Source organism: Rhinolophus hipposideros (genome assembly GCF_964194185.1).
Source record: "Rhinolophus hipposideros genome assembly, chromosome: 6".
NCBI classification, from domain to species: Eukaryota; Metazoa; Chordata; class Mammalia; order Chiroptera; family Rhinolophidae; genus Rhinolophus; species Rhinolophus hipposideros.
Window position 1 is genome coordinate 38,697,802 of NC_138052.1, and position 20,841 is coordinate 38,718,642.

General features: G+C 37.1%; 1 protein-coding gene across 2 annotated transcripts in view; it reads right to left on the reverse strand.

The window, feature by feature from the left end:
* Positions 1-20,841, reverse strand: part of ITGB6 (integrin subunit beta 6) — a 128,559-nt gene that overhangs the window by 41,610 nt on the left and 66,108 nt on the right. For both annotated transcript variants that reach the window (XM_081051693.1, XM_081051692.1), the window contains 3 exons: positions 12,983-13,148; positions 11,646-11,807; positions 8,657-8,752 (listed from right to left, as the gene is read on the reverse strand). In XM_081051693.1, coding sequence (XP_080907819.1) covers positions 8,657-8,752; positions 11,646-11,807; positions 12,983-13,148 — 424 coding nt within the window. The remainder of the gene's footprint in view (positions 1-8,656; positions 8,753-11,645; positions 11,808-12,982; positions 13,149-20,841) is intronic.

Sequence of the window (20,841 nt, forward strand, 5' to 3'; positions counted from 1 at the left end):
CTGAATCAGTCCTCATGTAAACAAGCTTCCCAGGTGATCCACCAGGGGAAACTTGAGAAAACACTGATGCCTGGCTGGATCTCTTACTGATTTAATTGGTCAAGGGATGGCATGGGCATTGGGTTTTTTTTTTCAGAAAGCTCTCTAGGCAATTCTAATGAGCACCAAAGTTTACGCATGACTGGTATAGGATGGTCTGTCCAGGAAGGGCTGTGGCAATTTGGAAAAAAAAAAAAAAAGTGTTATGTTTTTGAACCTGTCCACCCTTAATTCAGAAAGGGGTCCTCAGTTATAGTCCAGTATTTTGTTGACAGCTAAGACATCTATTCTCTATTCAACAACAAAAGTGGTGGTCTTTGAATGCCTGCTGCCCATGGAATAGCACCATGCTTGCTGGCCTTGGCCTTCAAGACTGAAGGTCTGGTTTTAGCCTTCCTCTCCCACCGTATCTCCTTCTACCACAGCTCACATCAGGCTGGCTAGCCTTTTTACAGTTTCTCAAACATGCTGATCATTGAGTCCTTTACTGCCTTGGGGCCTTTGCACCTACATTCTCTTCTGGAAAACTCCTCAAACTTCAGGTTGCTGCTTCATAATCAATCACTCCTTAAAAGGGGTCTTCCCTGAAGATCCTAGTGAAGTAAGTTCCCAGTCTTCTCCATTCCTGTGCACTACTCTTTTTTTTTTTTTTCCAGTTTTCAGTTTTTAGTAAATTTTCCAAAATTTTTAGTGTAAATGTGCCTCAAATAGTGTATGGGACATACTTATACTAAAAATTATTTGTTGTTTTTTTGAAATTCAAATTTAACTGGGTATCCTGTATTTTCATGTGCTAAATCTGGCAACCCTACAAAAAAACAAAATATGTCAATGCCTGAATTAATGAATAAAGTGTGCCCAAACTGTTCAAGCTCAACAATATTTTCTGTTTCTAAAATTTTCTGTTTACTTTTTGAAGATTCAATACTACAGGGGTAATGGAATATTGAACTGTACTATAATTAGTACTAACCCCTTTGTAACATACTTTGGGGTCTTTCAGATAATTAGGCACAAAATTAAATATTTAATGCCTCCTCCCAAACTCTTCTTATGTCCAGGGGACTGTCAGTTTAGGTTGTCCTTTGTGCCTTGAGGCCATATGCAACTGTTTTAACAGGCTCTACCACGTGGAGAGTGCTTGCTTGCAGTTGGACTCCTGCATGGTGGTTCCAGCTGGGGTGAGCTTCCTTTTAGCATAGCTGTAATTTGGGGCAGCCTTGCAGGCACCAACAGGAGTGGCCAACTGATACTGTAGGGAAAACTGCAGGGGGTAGATGGGTAACTGAGTTAAACAGGAGTGATTGTATCCTGTGGGGCACCAAGAAGCATAAGGAGGGTAATAATTCAGCTTTGAACACTTTGCAGAATGGAGAGAAACCTTTGCAGAAACTGAGTTTGTTCACAGATGTTAGGGTCCTCACCTGGGGTGGGGGTGGCAGGGTGCTTTCAAGGGATAAAAAAACAGATGCTAGAAATGTTTTCCTGTTCCTATTAAAGTTATCACATGAACCTGTATAAAAGTAACCTGAAAAGTATCATGAATATGTAAAGAAGTAACCTGGAAAGTAAAAATGTAATAATTGTGATCTTCTGGAGCTGCTGGTGGGAGGGGAGCAAGTTTGTTTTTATTTTAATGCAGACACCCTATAAATATAGCAACCACAGATTCAGAATTTTGTAGAACGACCTTGATTTTATCTAATGTTGTTCTTGTCAATAAAAGTGATTGTTTGACACATAACTAAATGCAATTTAAATTTTATGCCTTTATAAGACTGTAAACTCATTCAAAAAAATTTGAACATACTTAATATGTACAATACAATGACAATTATGTTAAAATATGTAAATATATGCAAAGAAAAATGAGGACTTATTCTGAAATGTCAGGAATGGTTAGCTATGTCTGAGTGGTGAATTTTGAGTGATCTTTATTTTCTTCTTTGTGCTTTTCTGTATCTTTGCTCTTATTTTTTCTTTCAAATAATGTGTTAATTTTGCCATCGGAAAAAATAATTGTAAGTGTGTGGTATTTTTTTTTTGGGGGGGGGAGGCGTGCAGGAAGCCACATTCCCACATTGTTGATAGGAGAATAACTGATACAGCACTTTGGAAAGCAACTTGGACACATCCAGTCGAGTTGAGGACGCCATTCCCCTGTGACCAGGAAACTTCACTTCTAGAAAGGGATCCTCAATAGAGAACATGTGTGCAAGGATGTGCATGGCTGTAACATTTGTAATGCTGCACAATTAGAAATGATCCGATGCCCTCCGCTGCAGAAGGAACCCACTGCAGTAAATACACTTGGTGGAATATGCATAGCAGTGGGACAGAGTAAATGAGAGTTCTGCACAGCTCCATGGATAAGCCTCAAAAACATAACACTGAGCACAAAAATGTGCATGTACTTAATGCCACAGAACTATATACTTAAACATGGTTAAAATGGTAAATTTCTTTATGTATATTTTACCATAATTTAAAAAACAACAACCAAAAACATAACATTGAGTCAAAAAACAAACTGTAGAAATAATATGACATTAAACTTGTAAGTCACAACTATGGCGTTATTTATGGATCTACATATATACTTTTAATAGTACAAAAACTAAACATGAGAATGAGAAACACTAAGTTCAGGATACTTATATTTCTATGGAAATAAAGGGAGGGGTCAGAGTTGGGCAGTCAAACTGCAGGCAATTATATCCGAAATGTTTTACTTTTCTAAAAAATCTGAAGCAAATATGGAGGCAAAATGTTAAGATTTGAGAGATCTGGGTAGCAGGTATATGGCTGTTCATTACATTCCTCTGTTTTTCTGTGTGCTTGAACTATATCATAATAAACCTATAGCCTGTATCAGACCATGAGTCTCCTTCCCCTTTTGGTTGGAACCGTAGATGGCGATTACCATAGATGGTAGATGTTTTAGATGGTTGGCCCATGATCTCAAGCTCCTTGGCCTATTCTTACCACTCAGTGCTTAAGTAACCACAAGGCAGAATCCAAGTCTTTTTTCAAGTCCACATATTTGCCGTATTCATCTAAATTAACAGCAACATCCAAGAACCCTAGTGTTTACGGGCCTCAGAGGACTTTGCCATTTATAAGAATTTCGCCTATTGGTTCATCTGTCAGGCAGTTCTGCTCCACCCTTAGACTCTGGGCTTTCACTGCTCAGTGACTATCAAAGTCAGTTACTTTCTTTAAAAAGCTGCTTCGCTGGTTGTCTAGTGCCTGGAAATTAGCATGTTCTTTTACTATAGCAGCCCAGGTTCAATTGCAACTTGCCTCAGCTGTGGACTCAAGCTGCCTGTGGTCAAATCCTGACTCTCCTATGCAACTTGCTTGGTTATTTTGGGATCTATGCCCATAAAAGAGATTAAATGATAAAATGAGTTAAAATGACTTAACCCTAGTCTGCCACCTAACAAACTTCAGCAAACTTTCCCTGTTTTTTTCGTAGTCATAGTTGCATATCATCTCTGGTCTTTAGTTTCCACTGTTATAAAGTGAAAGGCTTAGTCCAACACTATGATACTGTAAGCATCACAGGCAGTTTATGATTGCCAATTAATTTGCTGCCCCTTGTAACAACAATGGTGAATAGAAAAGGAGTAAAAACATGGACGAATATGAAAACTCTGGCCCCTCAGTAAAATTCTGCCTTGGAGTCTTTTTCCAGAACACAACTTCTAAAATGTCCTTATCTTGTTCTTTAGGCAAATTATTGGTTTACAAGTCTGTTAATGGTCTATGAGACTTCTTGAGACAGGCACTGTGTTTTATTCTCCTCAATCAGAAACCCTGGCTCATGGGAGGATCTCAGGCAATGTTTGATGAATGGATAAAGGAATGAATGAATGAATGAATGAATGAATGAATGAATGCAGTCAATAGCACATTGGTTTCAATGATGTGCTAGACATTCTGGGTATTGTGTAAATCTTGAAATATTTAGGCCTTGTATTGAAATTCCGTGTTGTATTTCTACATGGGTTGGCCTAATAGGGCATCTTATTAAGACCCTACTTTTAATCTGTATAGTTTTTTCCCTTTATTTGTGTTTATTTTCTGGATTATGAGCTTTGAGATCTTTAAAAGAAAAATACCATGTGGAATCTAAAGGGTAGCTACTGATGACTATTAATAGTTGTTATTTATTAATTAGACTAGAAAATACTAGCAGTCTTGCTCTGATAATCTGAGGACATGAGTTTTATTTCCAAATGCTCTCTTTCTAAGAGGAGTTTTTATTAATGAGGAAAGTGTAGGTAGCTGTCTCTCTTCATTTTTTGTTTCCAGATACCATCAATTAAAGAGAAATCAAAATGCTTTTCCATGACACCTGGATTAAGGACAATTTATTAACTCCATGGATATTTCTCATAATCCACAAATTGTCATTTTATTCTTTGATGATTTTATTTTCACTAAAAGCATAAATGTGGAATAGCCCCTTACAGGATGGGGTTGATAGGATAAAAAAACAACTTTCTAGACCATGCCCTAAAATTAGCTATATTACATCTACCTATATTTTATCTGTGCAAAGGTCACTGGACTTCTCAGTGATTTCCTCCCTCCCGGCTTAGTCACTGACTACTAAAGCTGAAGGTCATTTTTGTTGTTGTTGTTTTGTTTTGTTTATAAAAACCAAAGCCAGAGATAAAGGGATTTTCATCACAGCAAAATTGTTTTCATCTTTTCCAACAGTGAACATTATAAAACAAAACAATACAGAACAGGCTAACAAATAGCAGAAGGATCCAATTTCTGTTTTATCTTCCTCCCTAATTTCTCTGCCTCCTTTCAGCTCTCTTGCTGCCATGAAAAGCTCAAAAGATGAGCAAAAAGAAGAAAAAAGGAGTGAAATAAAAACTGGGTTATTGATTCCTGAAAAATTGAAACTTGTCTATGGTCGATAATTTTCACAAGCCACACGAGAACATCAGGCTCAGAGCATATTGTGGCCAGTCTTTATGCTCGTTTTTAGATATATCGACCATCAAGAGGGCCATTGCTCAGGGATTTTCCTTTCATGGCCTTGGAAAGCTCTGGAGCTTATTCAGTGGGTTGGTCCAAAGACTGATGGCAGAGTGTTCCTTTCCTCTCCGGTGCCCAAGTGGAAGAGTGGGGAGGAGGGACAGCCAGGGCTGCAGGGATCGTAGCAAAGGGCTAGGCCCCCCTACCTGCTCTTGTACACGGGCTCCCTCAACCTTGACAGGTATCTGTCACCCAAAACTCTAAGTCTCTATTTAGAAACTTTGACCCAATTCAAGAAAAGATGATGTGTCCGCATTGCATTTTTTAAAAAACTCATTCAACAAATATTTCCCAAGAATCTACTGTATATTGAAAATTGGCCGAAACAGAAAGATGAACAAGACACCATTCTCCTCAAAGAGCTGATTATCGAGGGCTTTTTACCTCCAGGGAGAAGGGCCCTTCAGTAGTATAAAAACCTGCCTGGGTCCCCTATCCCTATGCTTGAGACATGTCACTCTGTCTATTAACCATAGGGACATCAATTAGTGGTCACAGACATTAGTGACTAAACTGGACGTGTCTATTACCAATATATCTTGTTTACTTTCTAAGTGCTATGTTTCAACATTACATCATAAATACCAGCTCATATAATAATAATTATTATTAACTGCATAAAAACCCATCTTTTCCAGACAGATGTAGACATTTTTAAAGATATAGGATATTTTAAATCTTGCACATAATCCCAGGTGATTAATAATATGATTTGCCAATGTACTAAAGAACGCTGATTTAATTGCTTTTTATCTCAATATCTCACTAGGAAGGAAAGACTAGTCAAATTAGACAGTTGGGGTTAATAGCCTGATACTACCTTAATATAAATTAACAGTAAACATTTAAAAACAACAGAGGAGGTAAAAACATTTTTTTTTAAGCTCGGATAATTGAATCCTGAATCAAAATGGTAGTTAGCACTAGAATGTAATATACTACCTACTGCTCAGTCTATTATCTATCATTATCTCTTGAACCCTATAATTGGACCAACAGGAAACTATTCATAATAACAAGTTTGTTCAAAATTATCTGTTTGCTGGAGTCTGGGTTGTACACTGCTGTTATATTGAACTGAAGGCGAACCTGCTTATTTTATCCTTTCCATTCTTTGTTCATTTTTGTTACCACAAAGTACAGCAACACTACACGTCTGGGCAGTCCAAAGCATCTCACCAAACTTGCCAAAAGAATAGTCATTTTCCTCCATTTCATGAATGGACAACACAAATCTTATTTGCTGTAAGACGGGGCTGCCATTGAACCTGACCCATCCCCTGCCCAGGATGAATGCACCTAACTATGCTTAACACAGAACTGGGGCAAGCAATTTGCCCTCTGGAAGTTCCATTAAATCCAACCACTTAGTTGCTTTATTTATCCTATCTCTGGTTTTATTTTTCAGTGATTCTTTGGTAGTTATGTTCATCTATCACAGCTATCCAAACATCAGGTTGCACAAGGCTCCTGCACACATAGGGCTCCTTCTAAGAGATTTAAATGGAAAAGCCACACGAGCCATTATTGGTCTATTTTCAGTTTTCATTATCAATAAAGCAAGAGATCAGCATTTTCATGCTGTGTGAAGCCTTCAGGGAAGTGCTGTGTTACTGTCATTATCTTTAGACCAGGCTGCCGCCTGCCCCACTAATGCAGATAGAATGGTAAGGCCAACAAAATAAAAATAAAATAATGAAAGAACCAGAGTCATAGAGTGGGTTGAGGACCAGGTCCACTCTGTGGCTCCCTGAAAATGTCCCTTTGAATTTAGTAGAGCCTGGATGGTAAAAACCACAGATCATGACTGAACATAATTCACCTCATAATGAGATTAGTCGGCAGGCAAAATAAATGTCCTGCTGTTCCATTAGAGGCAGGCTCTCATCTGGTGTTTTCCTTGGAAATAATCATTTCCGTTGCAACAGAGGAACGAGGGAGGCAACTAGCTTAAATCTGACAAGTCCTGTTTTGCCATGTAGTTATTTTCCTCTGTCTTTTTAATAGTAGTTTTGAAGAGGCATGTATACGTAAGTGAGTTGTGAGTCTTAAAGACTATACCCAAAGTGAGTTATTTACGGGCATCTGTGTTCAGGATCATCAGTCTCATTTCCCAGACTTTCCTTTAAAGAAAAAGTTCTGTGCAACTCCGCCTCCCCCTTCTAAACAGGAGCCCTGCTTTGGAGGAGGTGTTGAGACCCCCAGGGTCCTCTCACACTAGCCTTAAGGATCAAAGGCAGAATAGACTCACTATTGTATTTGTGGTATATTTTTTCTAAATCTTTACCTCGGCTCTACTACTTAAAACCACTGGAAACAAGTATCCCATACTAAAGAGCCTTAAGAAAATGCCCAGATCAGGTGAACCCACATGGTCTCTTAGTAGAACAAAGGCCTCGAGTATGCAGCTTGATTGCAATGGACTTCCTTGGTTTTCAGCAGAAGGCAATCTCACCTGGAGTACAATACCCTCCTCTCATTAAAAATGCAAGATAGGATCTCCTCCTGGATCCTTTCTACAGAACCTGATGCAAGTTCATTGGCTGCACTGTCCTTAGCGTGAGTGGTTTTAATCAAAGCCTCTGTGAAATAATCTCAGTGTTTTCTGAGCCCTGTAAAGTCACCAAGCGAGTTAAGAGGTCCTTTCAAAAGGAAAGGGAGACCAGACTCTGAATTTAGTCATATTTAAAACTTCTGCGTAGAAGTCAAAGACAAGTTGATGTACACCTATTTTCTCTACATTTTCTAGGCCTCACGCTAGAGATTCCTTACTTCTCTGTGACACTAAGAGTAAATCAGTTAGGTGTAAATCATGAAGCGTAAACCATTTGCTGGTAGTCTGGTTCATGGCATTTTGACATATTGTTTTTCTTAGGCTGGAAAGAAACCACAGAAATCTTTTGTGTTTGCATATGCACCTTACAGTTTATGTGTTGGTTTACCAATGTTATTTCATCTCACGAAAGAGTTCTCTTTCTGCATTTGGCATTTCTATCCCAAAACTTGAACTTCAAATCCAGCTACTTTAAGGGGGAAATTATTTTTTTGGTTCCATTTAACAAGGTTTTTTCTTTCAACTTTTCCCTTCTCAACAGCCTGAGTTGTATCTTTACTTACGTATTTCCTATGTTATTAGATTCCTATGTATCTAACTTGCAAATATCAGAGCATTTAAAGTCAATTCTCCTCCCATTCTCATAATTTTCTCTGCTTTCTGTTAACGCCCTTCTCATCAGATGAAATAGTTCAAGGAAAGACAGACTAATTTTCCATGAGGTAGGTGGTGCTATGGTTATTAGTACTCTCTTCCAACTTACCTTTTCGTTTCCATAACTCTTTCTTCCTTGTCCCACCATCTGTCCCCCACGCCCCTCTGTACCTCCATGTTTATAATTTAAGTTTCACACGGTAACTGAATCCACTTGTCAAGTGTCCAGCCTGGCTGGCTTGTGTTAATGATTTTCTAATGGTAGCCCATGCATTAAACTCACAGAGTTAATGGTCAAGTTTCATGTTGAATAACCTCCCTGAAGGAATTTCCTGCATTCTGTTTGCTTACCTCATATAAATGAACTTGTTCTTGGGTTACAGCAAAGATCAGTAACACATTATTTTGCACCAGTTTATCAATGAGTTGTCCAATTGTTGGATATTCCTAAAATTAACATACATATTTTTAAGTATCATCTTAACAAGAGTATGCAAAATAGAGAAAGAAATGTTTCTTTCAAAGATAACTTACTGCGTTTGGCATGTCAATGCTCTCAGGCATTGTTGTGTCTACCACTCTAAGTCAATAAATACACAGTTAGCATTATTTACTTAATTGGTTTAATAGTTGTTTCCTAAATCTTGTAAATCCAATTAATTCCTAAGGGTCAGTGCCTGTCAATGTGGTATATTATTCTCTGCTACTTCTAAGAAGATCACTTGACATTTATTTAACGACTTGTGGTGTGTCATATTTTCAAGGGTAGAGACACATTTCTTCTTCTGAGTGCCACTTGCCAGCAGGCTCAAGTTAGAGGGAATGTTAGAGTGGAGGGAGGGGCGGGTAGACAATGACAGATGGCACTGAGTAACTCTTTAGCTCTGCATCTCGTACTGAAATTGTATGAAGTGGGATGAGAGCTGAGGAAGGGACAGCATGCTGAGGCTGACACACTATAATTCCTATGACCCTCTGATTTGAGACATTTCTGTACCAGTTTTTGGGTTTGATCTTATTGCCTTTTTGATGTCACTAATCAGTTTTATGGGATCCTGCAATATTTTCACAGGACAGAGGAAAACACATTGTATCTCTGTTCCATTGACACATTCATTCACAAGTGATATGGGTACTTTAAAAAATAAAGACATGATTAATAATCAAATCTGAAGATGGCCTTTACTTTCCAAGGCTCAAAAACATGCAGCACATTTGCCTCTTGGATGACTCCAAATGGGGATAATGTACAAAGAGGAAACTTAAGTGCAAGAGTAGCCTGCAAACAATTAAACTGAGAATTTGTCCATTATGTCAGAAATCTGCCAAAGTGGAGGGACACTGTACACTAATGTGGTGTGTTCCCACATTCCCAGCACTTCTGGAGTATTTTTGTTTAATGTCTTCTTTAGGTACAAGATTCAAATTGAGGGAAAATAATAGTTTTGCCTAAAATACTCAGGTAAATAACCCAACTGCAAATCTGGCTCTGTAGTATGTGCTTTCCATGCCATTTGGATTTTTATTAGTAGATAACAGTAGAACCCAGATAATATAAATCTTCCTGAGCCTGGCATTTTCAGTCTCCCTTGCTGTCAACTGCCCAACACTAAACATCCATCACCCTTAAGCATGAATTCCTCCAATGCTGGCCCCTCCTCATCACCACACGTTCTAGAACCTTTCAACTGCTGTGCACGTGTAGCCTGTATCACACTATGTAGCCCCCTTCATAGGTGGGCATATACGATTCCTATTTGAGCCACATCAGTTGGTTTAATTCCCACAATTATACTGTGGGAATTATAAATTCCTCAAGGCCAGGTATCACCTCCTATTATTTGTTGGCCCCAGGAGTCTGGCCTTGTATTGAGTGCACAGGAAGTGCTCAAAGAACACAAGGGGCTATGTTACAGGCAGAAGTGGAAATAGTCCATGGCTTCTATGCATTTGTAGCAACTTATTGAGCAAGAATGAATTGAATGTTTATTAGATGAGAAGGTTATAATAGGTAACAGGTCGTGTTTGCTTCTATGGTCCTGCTTTTCCCAAGATATCTATTAAGGGACATTTGAATAGTTGCAAGAAAAAGGTAATGAAAAAGGGATTCACCAAAATGTCCTTCGATAAATGAATGGATAAAGACGTTGTGGTATATATACACAATGGAATACTATTCGGCGGTAAGAAAAGATGAAATAGGACCCTTTGTGACAACATGGATGGATCTTGAGAGTATAATGCTAAGTGAAATAAGTCAGACAGAAAAAGCAGAGAACCATATGATTTCACTGATATGTGGTATATAAACCAAAAACAACAAAAGAACAAGAGAAACAAATGAGAAACAAAAACTCATAGACACAGACGATAGTTTAGTGGTTACCAGAGGGTTAGAGGGGGTGGGGGGAGGGAGATGAGGGTAAGGGGGATCAAATATTTGGTGATGGAAGGAGAACTGACTCTGGGTGGTGAACACACAATGGGATTTATAGATGATGTATTATAGAATTGTACACCTGAAATCTATGTAACTTTACTAACAATTGTCACCCCAATAAACTTTAATTAAAAAAAAGAAAGAAAAAGGGATTAATTTCTCACAATTTTTTATCCTCACTGACTAAAAAACAAAATGTGGCTACCCTCATAGATCTTGTAATGTGGAAAGTCAGTTTACATGACTAAAGAATATATGTTTGGGGAATGCTATTGATCACAGGTTAGGGGAAAACATTCACATTGAAGTTTAGAAATTGAGGCAAGGAATGGTAGCAGGTAATTTATGAACCATTAGATTTTTAAAAAGTAATTGCCAGCACTGCATAAAGTATTTATATACATTATCTCATTGAATTATTTTTTTTGGAGACTAGTTTTTTCCAATCTGATATTAGAATTCTAGGTTCTCTTTCTCTTCTGCTTCCCCTTTCCTTTTCCCTTCCCCTTCCCCTTTCTCTTTCTCTGTCTCTGTCTCTTTCTCTTCTCTCCCCTCTGCCATCTTTCTCTTCCCTAATAAACTTCTACAGCATTGTCATTTTAAGAAGTCACCCAAATTTTCTGTACCATATTTTCCCAAATGTTAAATGAGGATAATATGACCCTCTCAGGTTCATGCTTCATAACTCAATTCTATTTCAGACAATAGTCAGCACCCGCTGTGTTCCAGTGGGAACCTCTAATAGTGGTGAGAACTGAGACAAGGAAATTTGTTCATCTCAAATCAGAAAAGGTGCAGTGTTTTCTCACACATTGGGTTGATCTGCTATGTACTACAGTAATTATTGCTTCATTTGCCTCCTTGTGGCCCTGAAAACAGTGTAGAGTACAGGTTACATACCAAGACAGTTGACATGGAGTATTCATTCTTGCTGTCCAGGTGACACAGGCCATCATTAGGAATGACGATGCCTGCTAGTTTGCTGTCCATTCCAAAATGAGAATCAGCGTCACTCACAAAGACCAAGAGATGGAGGGAGTCATTCCGCCAGCCAATTTTTTCCTACCATGAGAAAGGAACATTTGGTTTGTATGGAACAACAGGAGGCACTTATTAAAAGTGAATCAATTATGGTTGGACACATTCAGGTTATAAAAGTTAGGTTGCTGGTAAGCCTTTTTCATCTATTGTGAGTTAATAATATTAATGTATTAAAAACACAAAATTCTGTGACATTTGCTTTCCCCTGGATAACATTTTCAGATGATTTATGCTTCAGGAAAAAAATGTTTCCACTGTAATCAGTATCCAGTGGATCTTGACTTTTACGTGGTTAATTATTTTTACTGTCCAGCTTTCAATTTACCAGAAAAATAAGGGGAGGGAGGTCATAGATTATCCCAAATCCAAGCTGAAGAAAAACTAGTCAGAATGCAATATAAAATGGACTCAGTGTAAGCCTGCTTTTTTAAAATGTCACCCAACATTCAGGAATATATTTCTCTTTTCTACTGATGTCAACCAAAAATTTTGAAAGGATAAGCATTGCTTATCAAAGTATGACCCAAAGGTATTGCTATTTAATATGACCTGTTGGCTGTTTCTTAGCAGATCTCTCCCCTTTAATTAATGTTAGTCCAGATTTACTTGGACAAAAGATTATCCTTTTCCCTCCTTCCCTAATTCCTTGGCCCTCCCACCTTCTAGGAGCTTCAGCCCTGTCTGTTTCCTCATGTTTTCCATGAAGAGCTGTCATCTGAATACAGAGGAGTCATTCATGTGGACACATGTCTGGTTGTCTAGGAAGAGTGGTATTCCTACGCTGTTGTAGAGACAGTCTGGCTTTGGATGCTGATTTTGTTGGTTCAAAACAATAGATATCTAAATCATATGTCGAGATTTATACTGATTCAGAGCATTTTTTACTTTTTTCATTAATTTCTGCCTTTCACTTTTTTTCACCATGGTTAACTCAAAAACGAATTAATCTGATCTCAATCTTTACAAATTAATCATACATGACTAAAATTTTATTAGATCATTCAAAGATTAGGCATAAGAACAGTCTCATTTTAACATGATTGAATTAAAAATTTTACAGAAATTTTGTTTTAAGGAAAGTATCAAATGTAGAAATATGGCAATTAAAGGAAAGATAGCTACGATTTTCAAAGTAGATGCATTAATAGAGGAGAAATTTGTGTTATCAGTGTGAAACACTATTCCTCTCCACATACCTTACACACAGCAGCCTGCATAATTGCATCAAATCCACCTTCGGGTGTGTCAATATTAGCAGAAATTTTCTGATTTTTCACAATTTCATTGAATCTTTCAGCATCGTTTGTCAGTGGCAAAATGTGCTTAAATCCAAATGTAGGTAAGCAGAAGTATGGAATACTACTGCAAAAGTAAAATGTGAAAACATTCTTGATGAAATATGATATAACACACAAGAAACAGATTTAATAGTATGACCCTATTTCCTCAAATGAAGATGAATTTTTCTGAAGTGCCTGACTCTGTAACTTGGCTATGAGTCTCATTGCTAAGGTTGTTGTCACCATCTCCCAACCATCCCTTCCAAATTGACCATATTACCCAACACTTAGAACCTTACTGTGTGTCTTACACTTGCTCAAGCTCAGATAAGAGATAATCAGGTGATCAGACTCCCCACTCCTGTGTGTGTGTGTGTGTGTGTGTGTGTGTAATCATTACACTCGATTGCCTGTCAACCAAAATCCACCATTAAGTTTACATGACAACAATCTCTTTGTATTCCAATATCCTAAGCTGTTATCAAGTATGAGTCATCCTGTAGCAAGATTGAGAGAGGAGCCTTCTTCTTCCTTCTCTGTTCCCTCTTGCACTCCCAGCCCTGCTTGCCAAGGGGCCAAAAATCAAAGCAGAGCTCTTGATTCTAGAGCCCAACTCTACTCTGACTGAACAGATTGTTGTGGACCAGCTTAGGAATAAAACCACCACTTAAAACAGTTTACACATGGGAAGAATGCCACGTTAGGTTATCTGCCCCAAAAATATTGCAGTAGAACAGAAAAGAGCTGATCATACATTCATTCAGCCACATTTTATGAAAGCCAGTTAGTAGCTGAGCATAAGACTTTGTGCAAGTTACTCAACACTTCTGAGCTTTGGATTTCCATTTGTAAAATAGAGGTCCTGGTATAGAGCAGACATTCTCAAAGGGTAGTCCCTGGACCAATAGCGTGGTCATCACATGGGAACTTGTTATAAATGCAAAATCTGGGGTACTACTCCCAACCTACTAAGTTAGAAATGTTAGCGGTAGGCTGAGCAATGTGTGTTGTCCTAAAGCTTGAGAAACACTGGTGCAGAAATACAGAGACAAAAAGGTTAGCCCCGGGGGAGGCTGTGGTGTGCTGCCTGGGAAGAGCTGGTTGACTCTTGTAAGAGCAGCTTTGCAGATTCACAAGCCTGTGTGGTCAGCACAAGAAAAGCTGGTACTTCTTTCGGGGTCAAGGTCCTGTTCACCAAGTTCATCTCCTTGAGGTATACAATCCGACCTCATTATTCATGGATTCCATCTCTGCAAGGTCACCTACTCGCTAACATTTCTTTGTAACCCGCAAGTCAATACTCTCAGTACTTTCTCAGCCATTCATGTAAGTGTACAGAGTGGCAAAAAATTTGAGTCACCTGATATACATGCTCCCAGCTGAGGTCAAACAAGGCTTTGCATTCTTGCTTTAGCTCTTATACTGTAAACAAGTGTCCTTTTCTTGGTCTATGTGGTGCCATGTTTTCTTGTTTTGTTTTGTTTTGTTTTGTTTTTGCATTCTTGTGCTTTTTGTTGATGATTTTTGCTCTTTAGGACTACCGTCAATTGTAGTGCTGAAGTGCTGTCTCGTTTTTCTAAGTGCAGTTAGGCTATGATGTGCCTTACAGAGAAAATAAGTGTGTTAGACAAGCTTTGTTCTGGCACGAGTTATAGTGGCTGTTGGCTGTGAGTTCAATGTTGATGAATCAACCATATATATATAGTGCCTTTAAGCACAAACACACAGAAAACAAAATTATGTATCGATCAGTTGGTAAAAAAAATGACCAGAGGTTCACAGGAACCTAACCCTGTGCCCCCTAGGAGCCATGGTTCAGCATTCACAAATTCAGTGGTCAAGGAGCCTTTATAGAACAGAACACCTATGAATAATAAGAAGCAACTATATGTGCAAAGCAGAATGGCTATGGATTCGTTCACACTAAGAAATGGAGCTCAACTAGAAGGGACCAGAAGTCTGGTGTCTGCAAGGATAGTCATTTTGTTACTGTCAGTAGACTTCGGTGGAAAGCAAGTCATAATCTGACGTATCCTCAGGGTTTAGAACAAGGGGGACTGGAGGATCCCAGCACTGACTGGTACAGTTTGAGATGTTCCAATACAGCCATCTCCAGAATGGGAGCTCTTCGTCACCCCTGGGTCCTCTCTCATCTGTGTTCTCAGCTAACAAAAGTTTGGGAAGTTATGGCAGCCAATGGGATTCAAAACTGTGGAGGTTCCTTGGCTAAGGCCTATCCTCATGTCTGGGAGTCCCATTTCTTGGCACTCCCCTACCCTACCACGCCTGTTCATTCTTTTAGCTATGATAAGACACTTGTTCTGGTGGGCCCAAGAGCCAGCCTGTCACTTCTAAGGAACTTCATATTTCCTTTCTGATTGATTGCGTTTAACTTGAACTCTCAGAAGGCAATCTTATTCTCATATGTTTAGCATCTTGCAGTGGCTTTCATTGAAACTCCGAAGTGCTGACCACAGAGTGCATCTACCTAGTCATACAGTTGTGAGACTTGAAGGAGATAAAATGTGCAAAACACACAGCACAATGAGCTTTGCAAAGTAAGTGTTTACTAAACACTAGTGTCATTTCTTACAGAAATCACTTCACATGGAGTCTAGCACAGAACTGAGGACAGATCATAGATTTGGCTAGTGATATCTCTAGCACCATATGGTTTTCTCCTGATTCAAATAATAATGCGTGTTCATTGAAGAAAATCTGAGTTGTATATAAAAGTATAAACAAGAAAATGAAAACATAAATTTTGCTGTTTATAAGATGTATCATACTTTATTTGATCATCCACTGACAATTTATTTCAGACATCTTTCTGTAATTAAATAGTGTAGTTATCCTCCTACATACGTCTTTGCAAACTATGATATATCTTTGCTTAGAATCAATGCTTTGAAGGGAACTTGTTGGGTAACTTTTGGTCAATATTATCAAACTCCTTTCTAAAAAGTTTATATCAGATGCATCAGTGAAAACAAGAAAAACTGTACAAGAGGATTAGTTAAAATGGCATCTTCATTTAATTTTTAATTTCCATTTTATTACTATGAAGACTATGAAGACTTGTTTATATTGATTGACATTGCATTTCTTTTGTCAGCTTCTATCCTTTGCTCATTTTCTTATTGTGATATATTTTTATTTTCTAACTTAATTTTGAAAACTCCCTCTTAAGAATATTAACTTTTCCTCATTGTAGTTTTTCTTTTGAAATTGTTTCTAATGTTTTTGGATAAATACCTTAAAATTTTAATGTAGTCACTTTATTCCCCACCTTCAAATGTGAGATGTATTTTTTAAAGAGTTATACGAGAAAGCGGTCTAATTTTTTTAAAAATAGTTAATCTATTAAGTGACAGTGTACAGAGGGTACCTAAAAAATGTATATACATTTTAAGACAGGAAAAAACTGTATTTAAATTGTAATACTCAATATATACCGATAACAGAAGATGAATACAAGTCATGTGTATACATTTTTTTGGCACCCCCGGTAGTACCATTTGTTCTAATTGGTCCCATAGTATTTAAAGTATATATGGGGTGGAAGAAAATGCATTAGATTTAGGAAAAAAAAAGATTAAACACTTATTTATTCTTGGGCAAGTTACTCAACATTATTGGGCTTTAGGGTCCTCATCTGTAAAATGAGGGATAATACCTACTTCAGGAGGTTCTTGTGGACATCACATGAGATAAAAAGTACATAACTGTGTGAGGTGTATCATTGTCCTGAGAACCTAACATTCTTGGAAATTCTTACTCTTTTATTTGGAGCTGTTGGTTCATACTGTACCAAAATGGCATTTGGGTATCTTCTGCCACAAAAGAATGAGACTTTTTATCTTTTTTGTAAGAAATTTGCATCTTTGTTGGTTAGAATTATTTGCTATGTAGATCTTAGTAGAACTCTATGCTTTTGGAAAGTGGAATTAAATTTTAATTTAATTCGCTAAACATATTTATGTGCTTGGAGACCAATGTAGCTAAAGCAAAACAGAGTCAGAGTCAGGTCAGGCCAAAAAATTTTGAGTAGAGCCTGCCCCTGTTCGGTCAGGGTTCTTCCTCTAACAAATGCTCATATTTGATTGTCACTTTCTTAATATAGCAATTGAAGGAAATAGGTACTCATTACCAAATAACATGATTTTGAGTCCCTTGATAAGAATAGATTTGTGTTTAAAATGAAGGATAATTATGAAACACAATATAAGAAAGTACCACTCATATTTTATTAAAATTTTAAATATTGTAGAATAAGACTATAATGATATATACCCAAAGGTTGATATCATTTTTTTTTTTGAGTAGGATTAGAAACAATTTTCATTTTCTTCTTTTTGTCTGTATACTCACATGGGCTCATCATTACCTTCACAATCAGAAACTATACTATATACTCATATATATTTATCTGGGTACATATAGAAAATTTAAACATCCCATGGTTCAGTTTCCTTCTTTGCAAAACTACAATGAATTCCTCATTGTTGGTGTCAAATTCAAAACAAAACAAAATGCCATAACATATATGAAATGATGTTAAAAAAGAAATCCCTCAAACTGTTTGATAGAGAGAGAAAATTTGATCTTTATGCTAATACATATTTTTAAATGCGCATCACAACTCATCTGCAAACATGAAAATGGAGGAAATATGTTTTTTGTTGCTGTATCTTAGACAACAGCATAAGGGAAGCTTCTTTCACAAAATGTAAACTTCTTACATGTTAAAATAAAGTTTTAGTGACCCTCCATCCAAAAGTGTTACAGATTAGATTAAAACAGAGGTTTTACAAATGTGAGGCACAGACCCACAGAGGTCCCTGAGACCTTGTCAGACAGTCCTTAAGGTCAAACCCTTTCCCTGATAGTGAAAGATGTTGGTGTCCATTTCACTGTGGTGGCATTTGCACTGATGATGCAAAGCAGTGGTGAGTAAAACTGTTAGTCCCTTAGCACTTATCAAGACAATGTCACAAAACTGTTTAGTTGTCCTTATATTTTTTACCGGTAAGCATTTCCCATAATAATTTGAAAAATGTTAATTTCGTTTGATTGTCCTTGATGAAGCAGTAAAAGTTACTAATTTTATTAAGTCTACACTCTTGAAAACATGTTTAAAAAAAATTTCTGTGTGACCACATCAGAAATATGCATAGAGGATTTCTGCTGCACACTGACGTACAATTTTTATGGTGTAAAAGCACTTTTGTGATGGTTTGAGCTGAACTGCCCCCCCCCCTTTTTTATAGAATATCATTTTTTACCGGAAAGAATGCTTGCCAGCCAAACTATTATTCCAACTTAGATATTTGGCAGACTGCTGTTAATAATGAAGAAAGTGAACCTGTCACTTCAATGAAAACAATTGTCAATATTTGTTGCCAGTGATAAAATTTGAGGTAAATAGGAAATTAGAATTTTAGAGAACTTTCATCTGCCACCCATGACATTAATAGCTTCCCAATACATCAGGACTTATCTGATGATATTGATGGTGATATTAGCAAATATGATTGTTTTAAATTTTGTATTATGACATTTGAAAGATCTGCATAACTCAGTGAAGCAACATTTTCCCAATGTCCAAAGCATGGTATTACAAAATCACGCACATTGGTAAAAGCAATTTGCACATTGGTAAAAGCCATTCGAAGTATAAAACAGAGCAATGACTTTTAATGTAACAATATGAAAAGTTCATTGATATTGTTTCAGATTCCACATTGAAACTGTTGCTTTTTGTTTTGTTTGAATGTAATATCAAAGAAGAATGTCCACAGGCATTAGAAAAAGCTATTAAATACTTCTCCCTTTTCCAACTACATATGTGAAGTTTGACTTTTTTCATGGAATCAACCAAAACAAAATATTGCAACAAATTAAATGCAGAGGCGGGTATGAGAGTCCATTAAACCAGATGTTAAAAGATTTGTAAAAATGTAAAACAGTAAAAAAAAAAGTAAAACAGTGCCACTCTTCTTGCTAATTTTAATTTTGTTTTGGAAAATATAGTTATTTTTTCATAAAGATATATTATAGTAATACACAGTGCATTTCTTATTGTAATTATTAAATCAATAATTATTTTTTAAATTTCTCAGTTTTAGTTTCTAATATATTGAATATTGCTAGATATAACCCACATAAAGTCCTTTGGGGTCTTAATTTTTTAAGAGTGTAAGAGAACCTGAGATCTAAAAGTTTGTGGACCCCTACCTTACAATAACTAGAGATACTAAATGTTCATAAGAGGAAGAAAATTAATACTTGTTTTGAATATTTGTTATGTTCTGAGCTCGTTCAATTCTTACGATTGTCCCCATTTATAGGTGTAGAGACCAAGTTCAAAGGGAGTAAGTTTTTGTCCAAGGTTATAATTTAAACCCAGATCTGAAAAACTCCACTCTCTTTCCTCTTACCTCTATTGCCTTCCTACTAAATAACATTTTTATTCCATAATTATAAGGTTTGGATTGATCAAAGGATTGACTTTTATGTTTAGTATTTGAGTTCTTGGTGTCTATATGTGTGTGTTGTGGGGGGAGCGTGGTATTTGGACAAAGAAACTGGGAGAATTAAGGATGTAATGGGACAGGAAAAAATACAATGTCGCAACAAAAAAAGAGAGAACTTTATAAGTTTAACTAATGGTAATTTTGCAAATAAGAATAAACGAAACACCTTTGGAAAATAGAAAAATATTGACCTTTGAAAAGATGAAATACGTAATCCTCCTTTGGTTCCCCATTCACTGTATCCTGTGCAGTGAGTGCTCACGCCTCCCCCTCACCTCACTCTATTGTTGATGGTAGCTACAATTTACTTAGAGTTTCAAGGTCAAGCCTACTACCAAATTCTTCCTTTCATTATCTCACCCAATTCTTACAACCATTCTGTGTGATCAGCACTGTTATTCTAAAATGAAGTTTTGAGAAGTGACATGATTCACCTCAGGTGACATTGTGACAGAGTGGATGAATCAGGACTTAATCCAGGCTGACTCCAAAACTCACGCTCTTAACCACCATGCTAAACTATGTCCCTGCTCCCCAAAGAAGTTCAGCTCCTTGAAAGCTGAGCCCAGATTTTTCCTTTCAGAGATCTTTATGCCTAGCACAATGCTTGGTCCATAGTTGAAGCCCGGTAAGTTTTTGTTAGATGGATGAGTGAATAAATGAATGCATGGATGAAATGCAGTCAAAGCTATAAAAAGCCAGACTGCTTTTATTTCTAGAAGCCTGATTAAGGACAGATGTTATTTTTAGTTCAGGATGCTAGGCTTCCAGCTTAGCTGAGCCATCCAAGTTCATAAATTTTGATTGTTTTCTCTGGTAATATTCCATATCCATTGTTTCCCATGGTCATTCACAGAAGTTATTATTCACAGATGACATGATCATATACATAAAAAATGCTAAGAAATCTACAAAAATCAGTCTAGAACCAATGAGAAAATTTATCTGGGTTGTAGGATACAAAGTGAATATGCAAAATCAATTGCGTTTCTACATGTTATCAATAAACAATTAGAAAATAAAACATTTAAAAATACCATTAACAATAGCATTAAAAAGTCCATGGGAATAAATCAAACAAAGGATATGTAGGATCTCTACCCCGAAAATGATGAAACATTGCTGAGAGAAATGAGACAAGACGTAAATGAATGGAATATATGTCATGGGCAATGACTGGAATATTCACTATTTTAAAGATAGCCATTCTCCCTAAATTGACATCTGGTTTCAATGCCA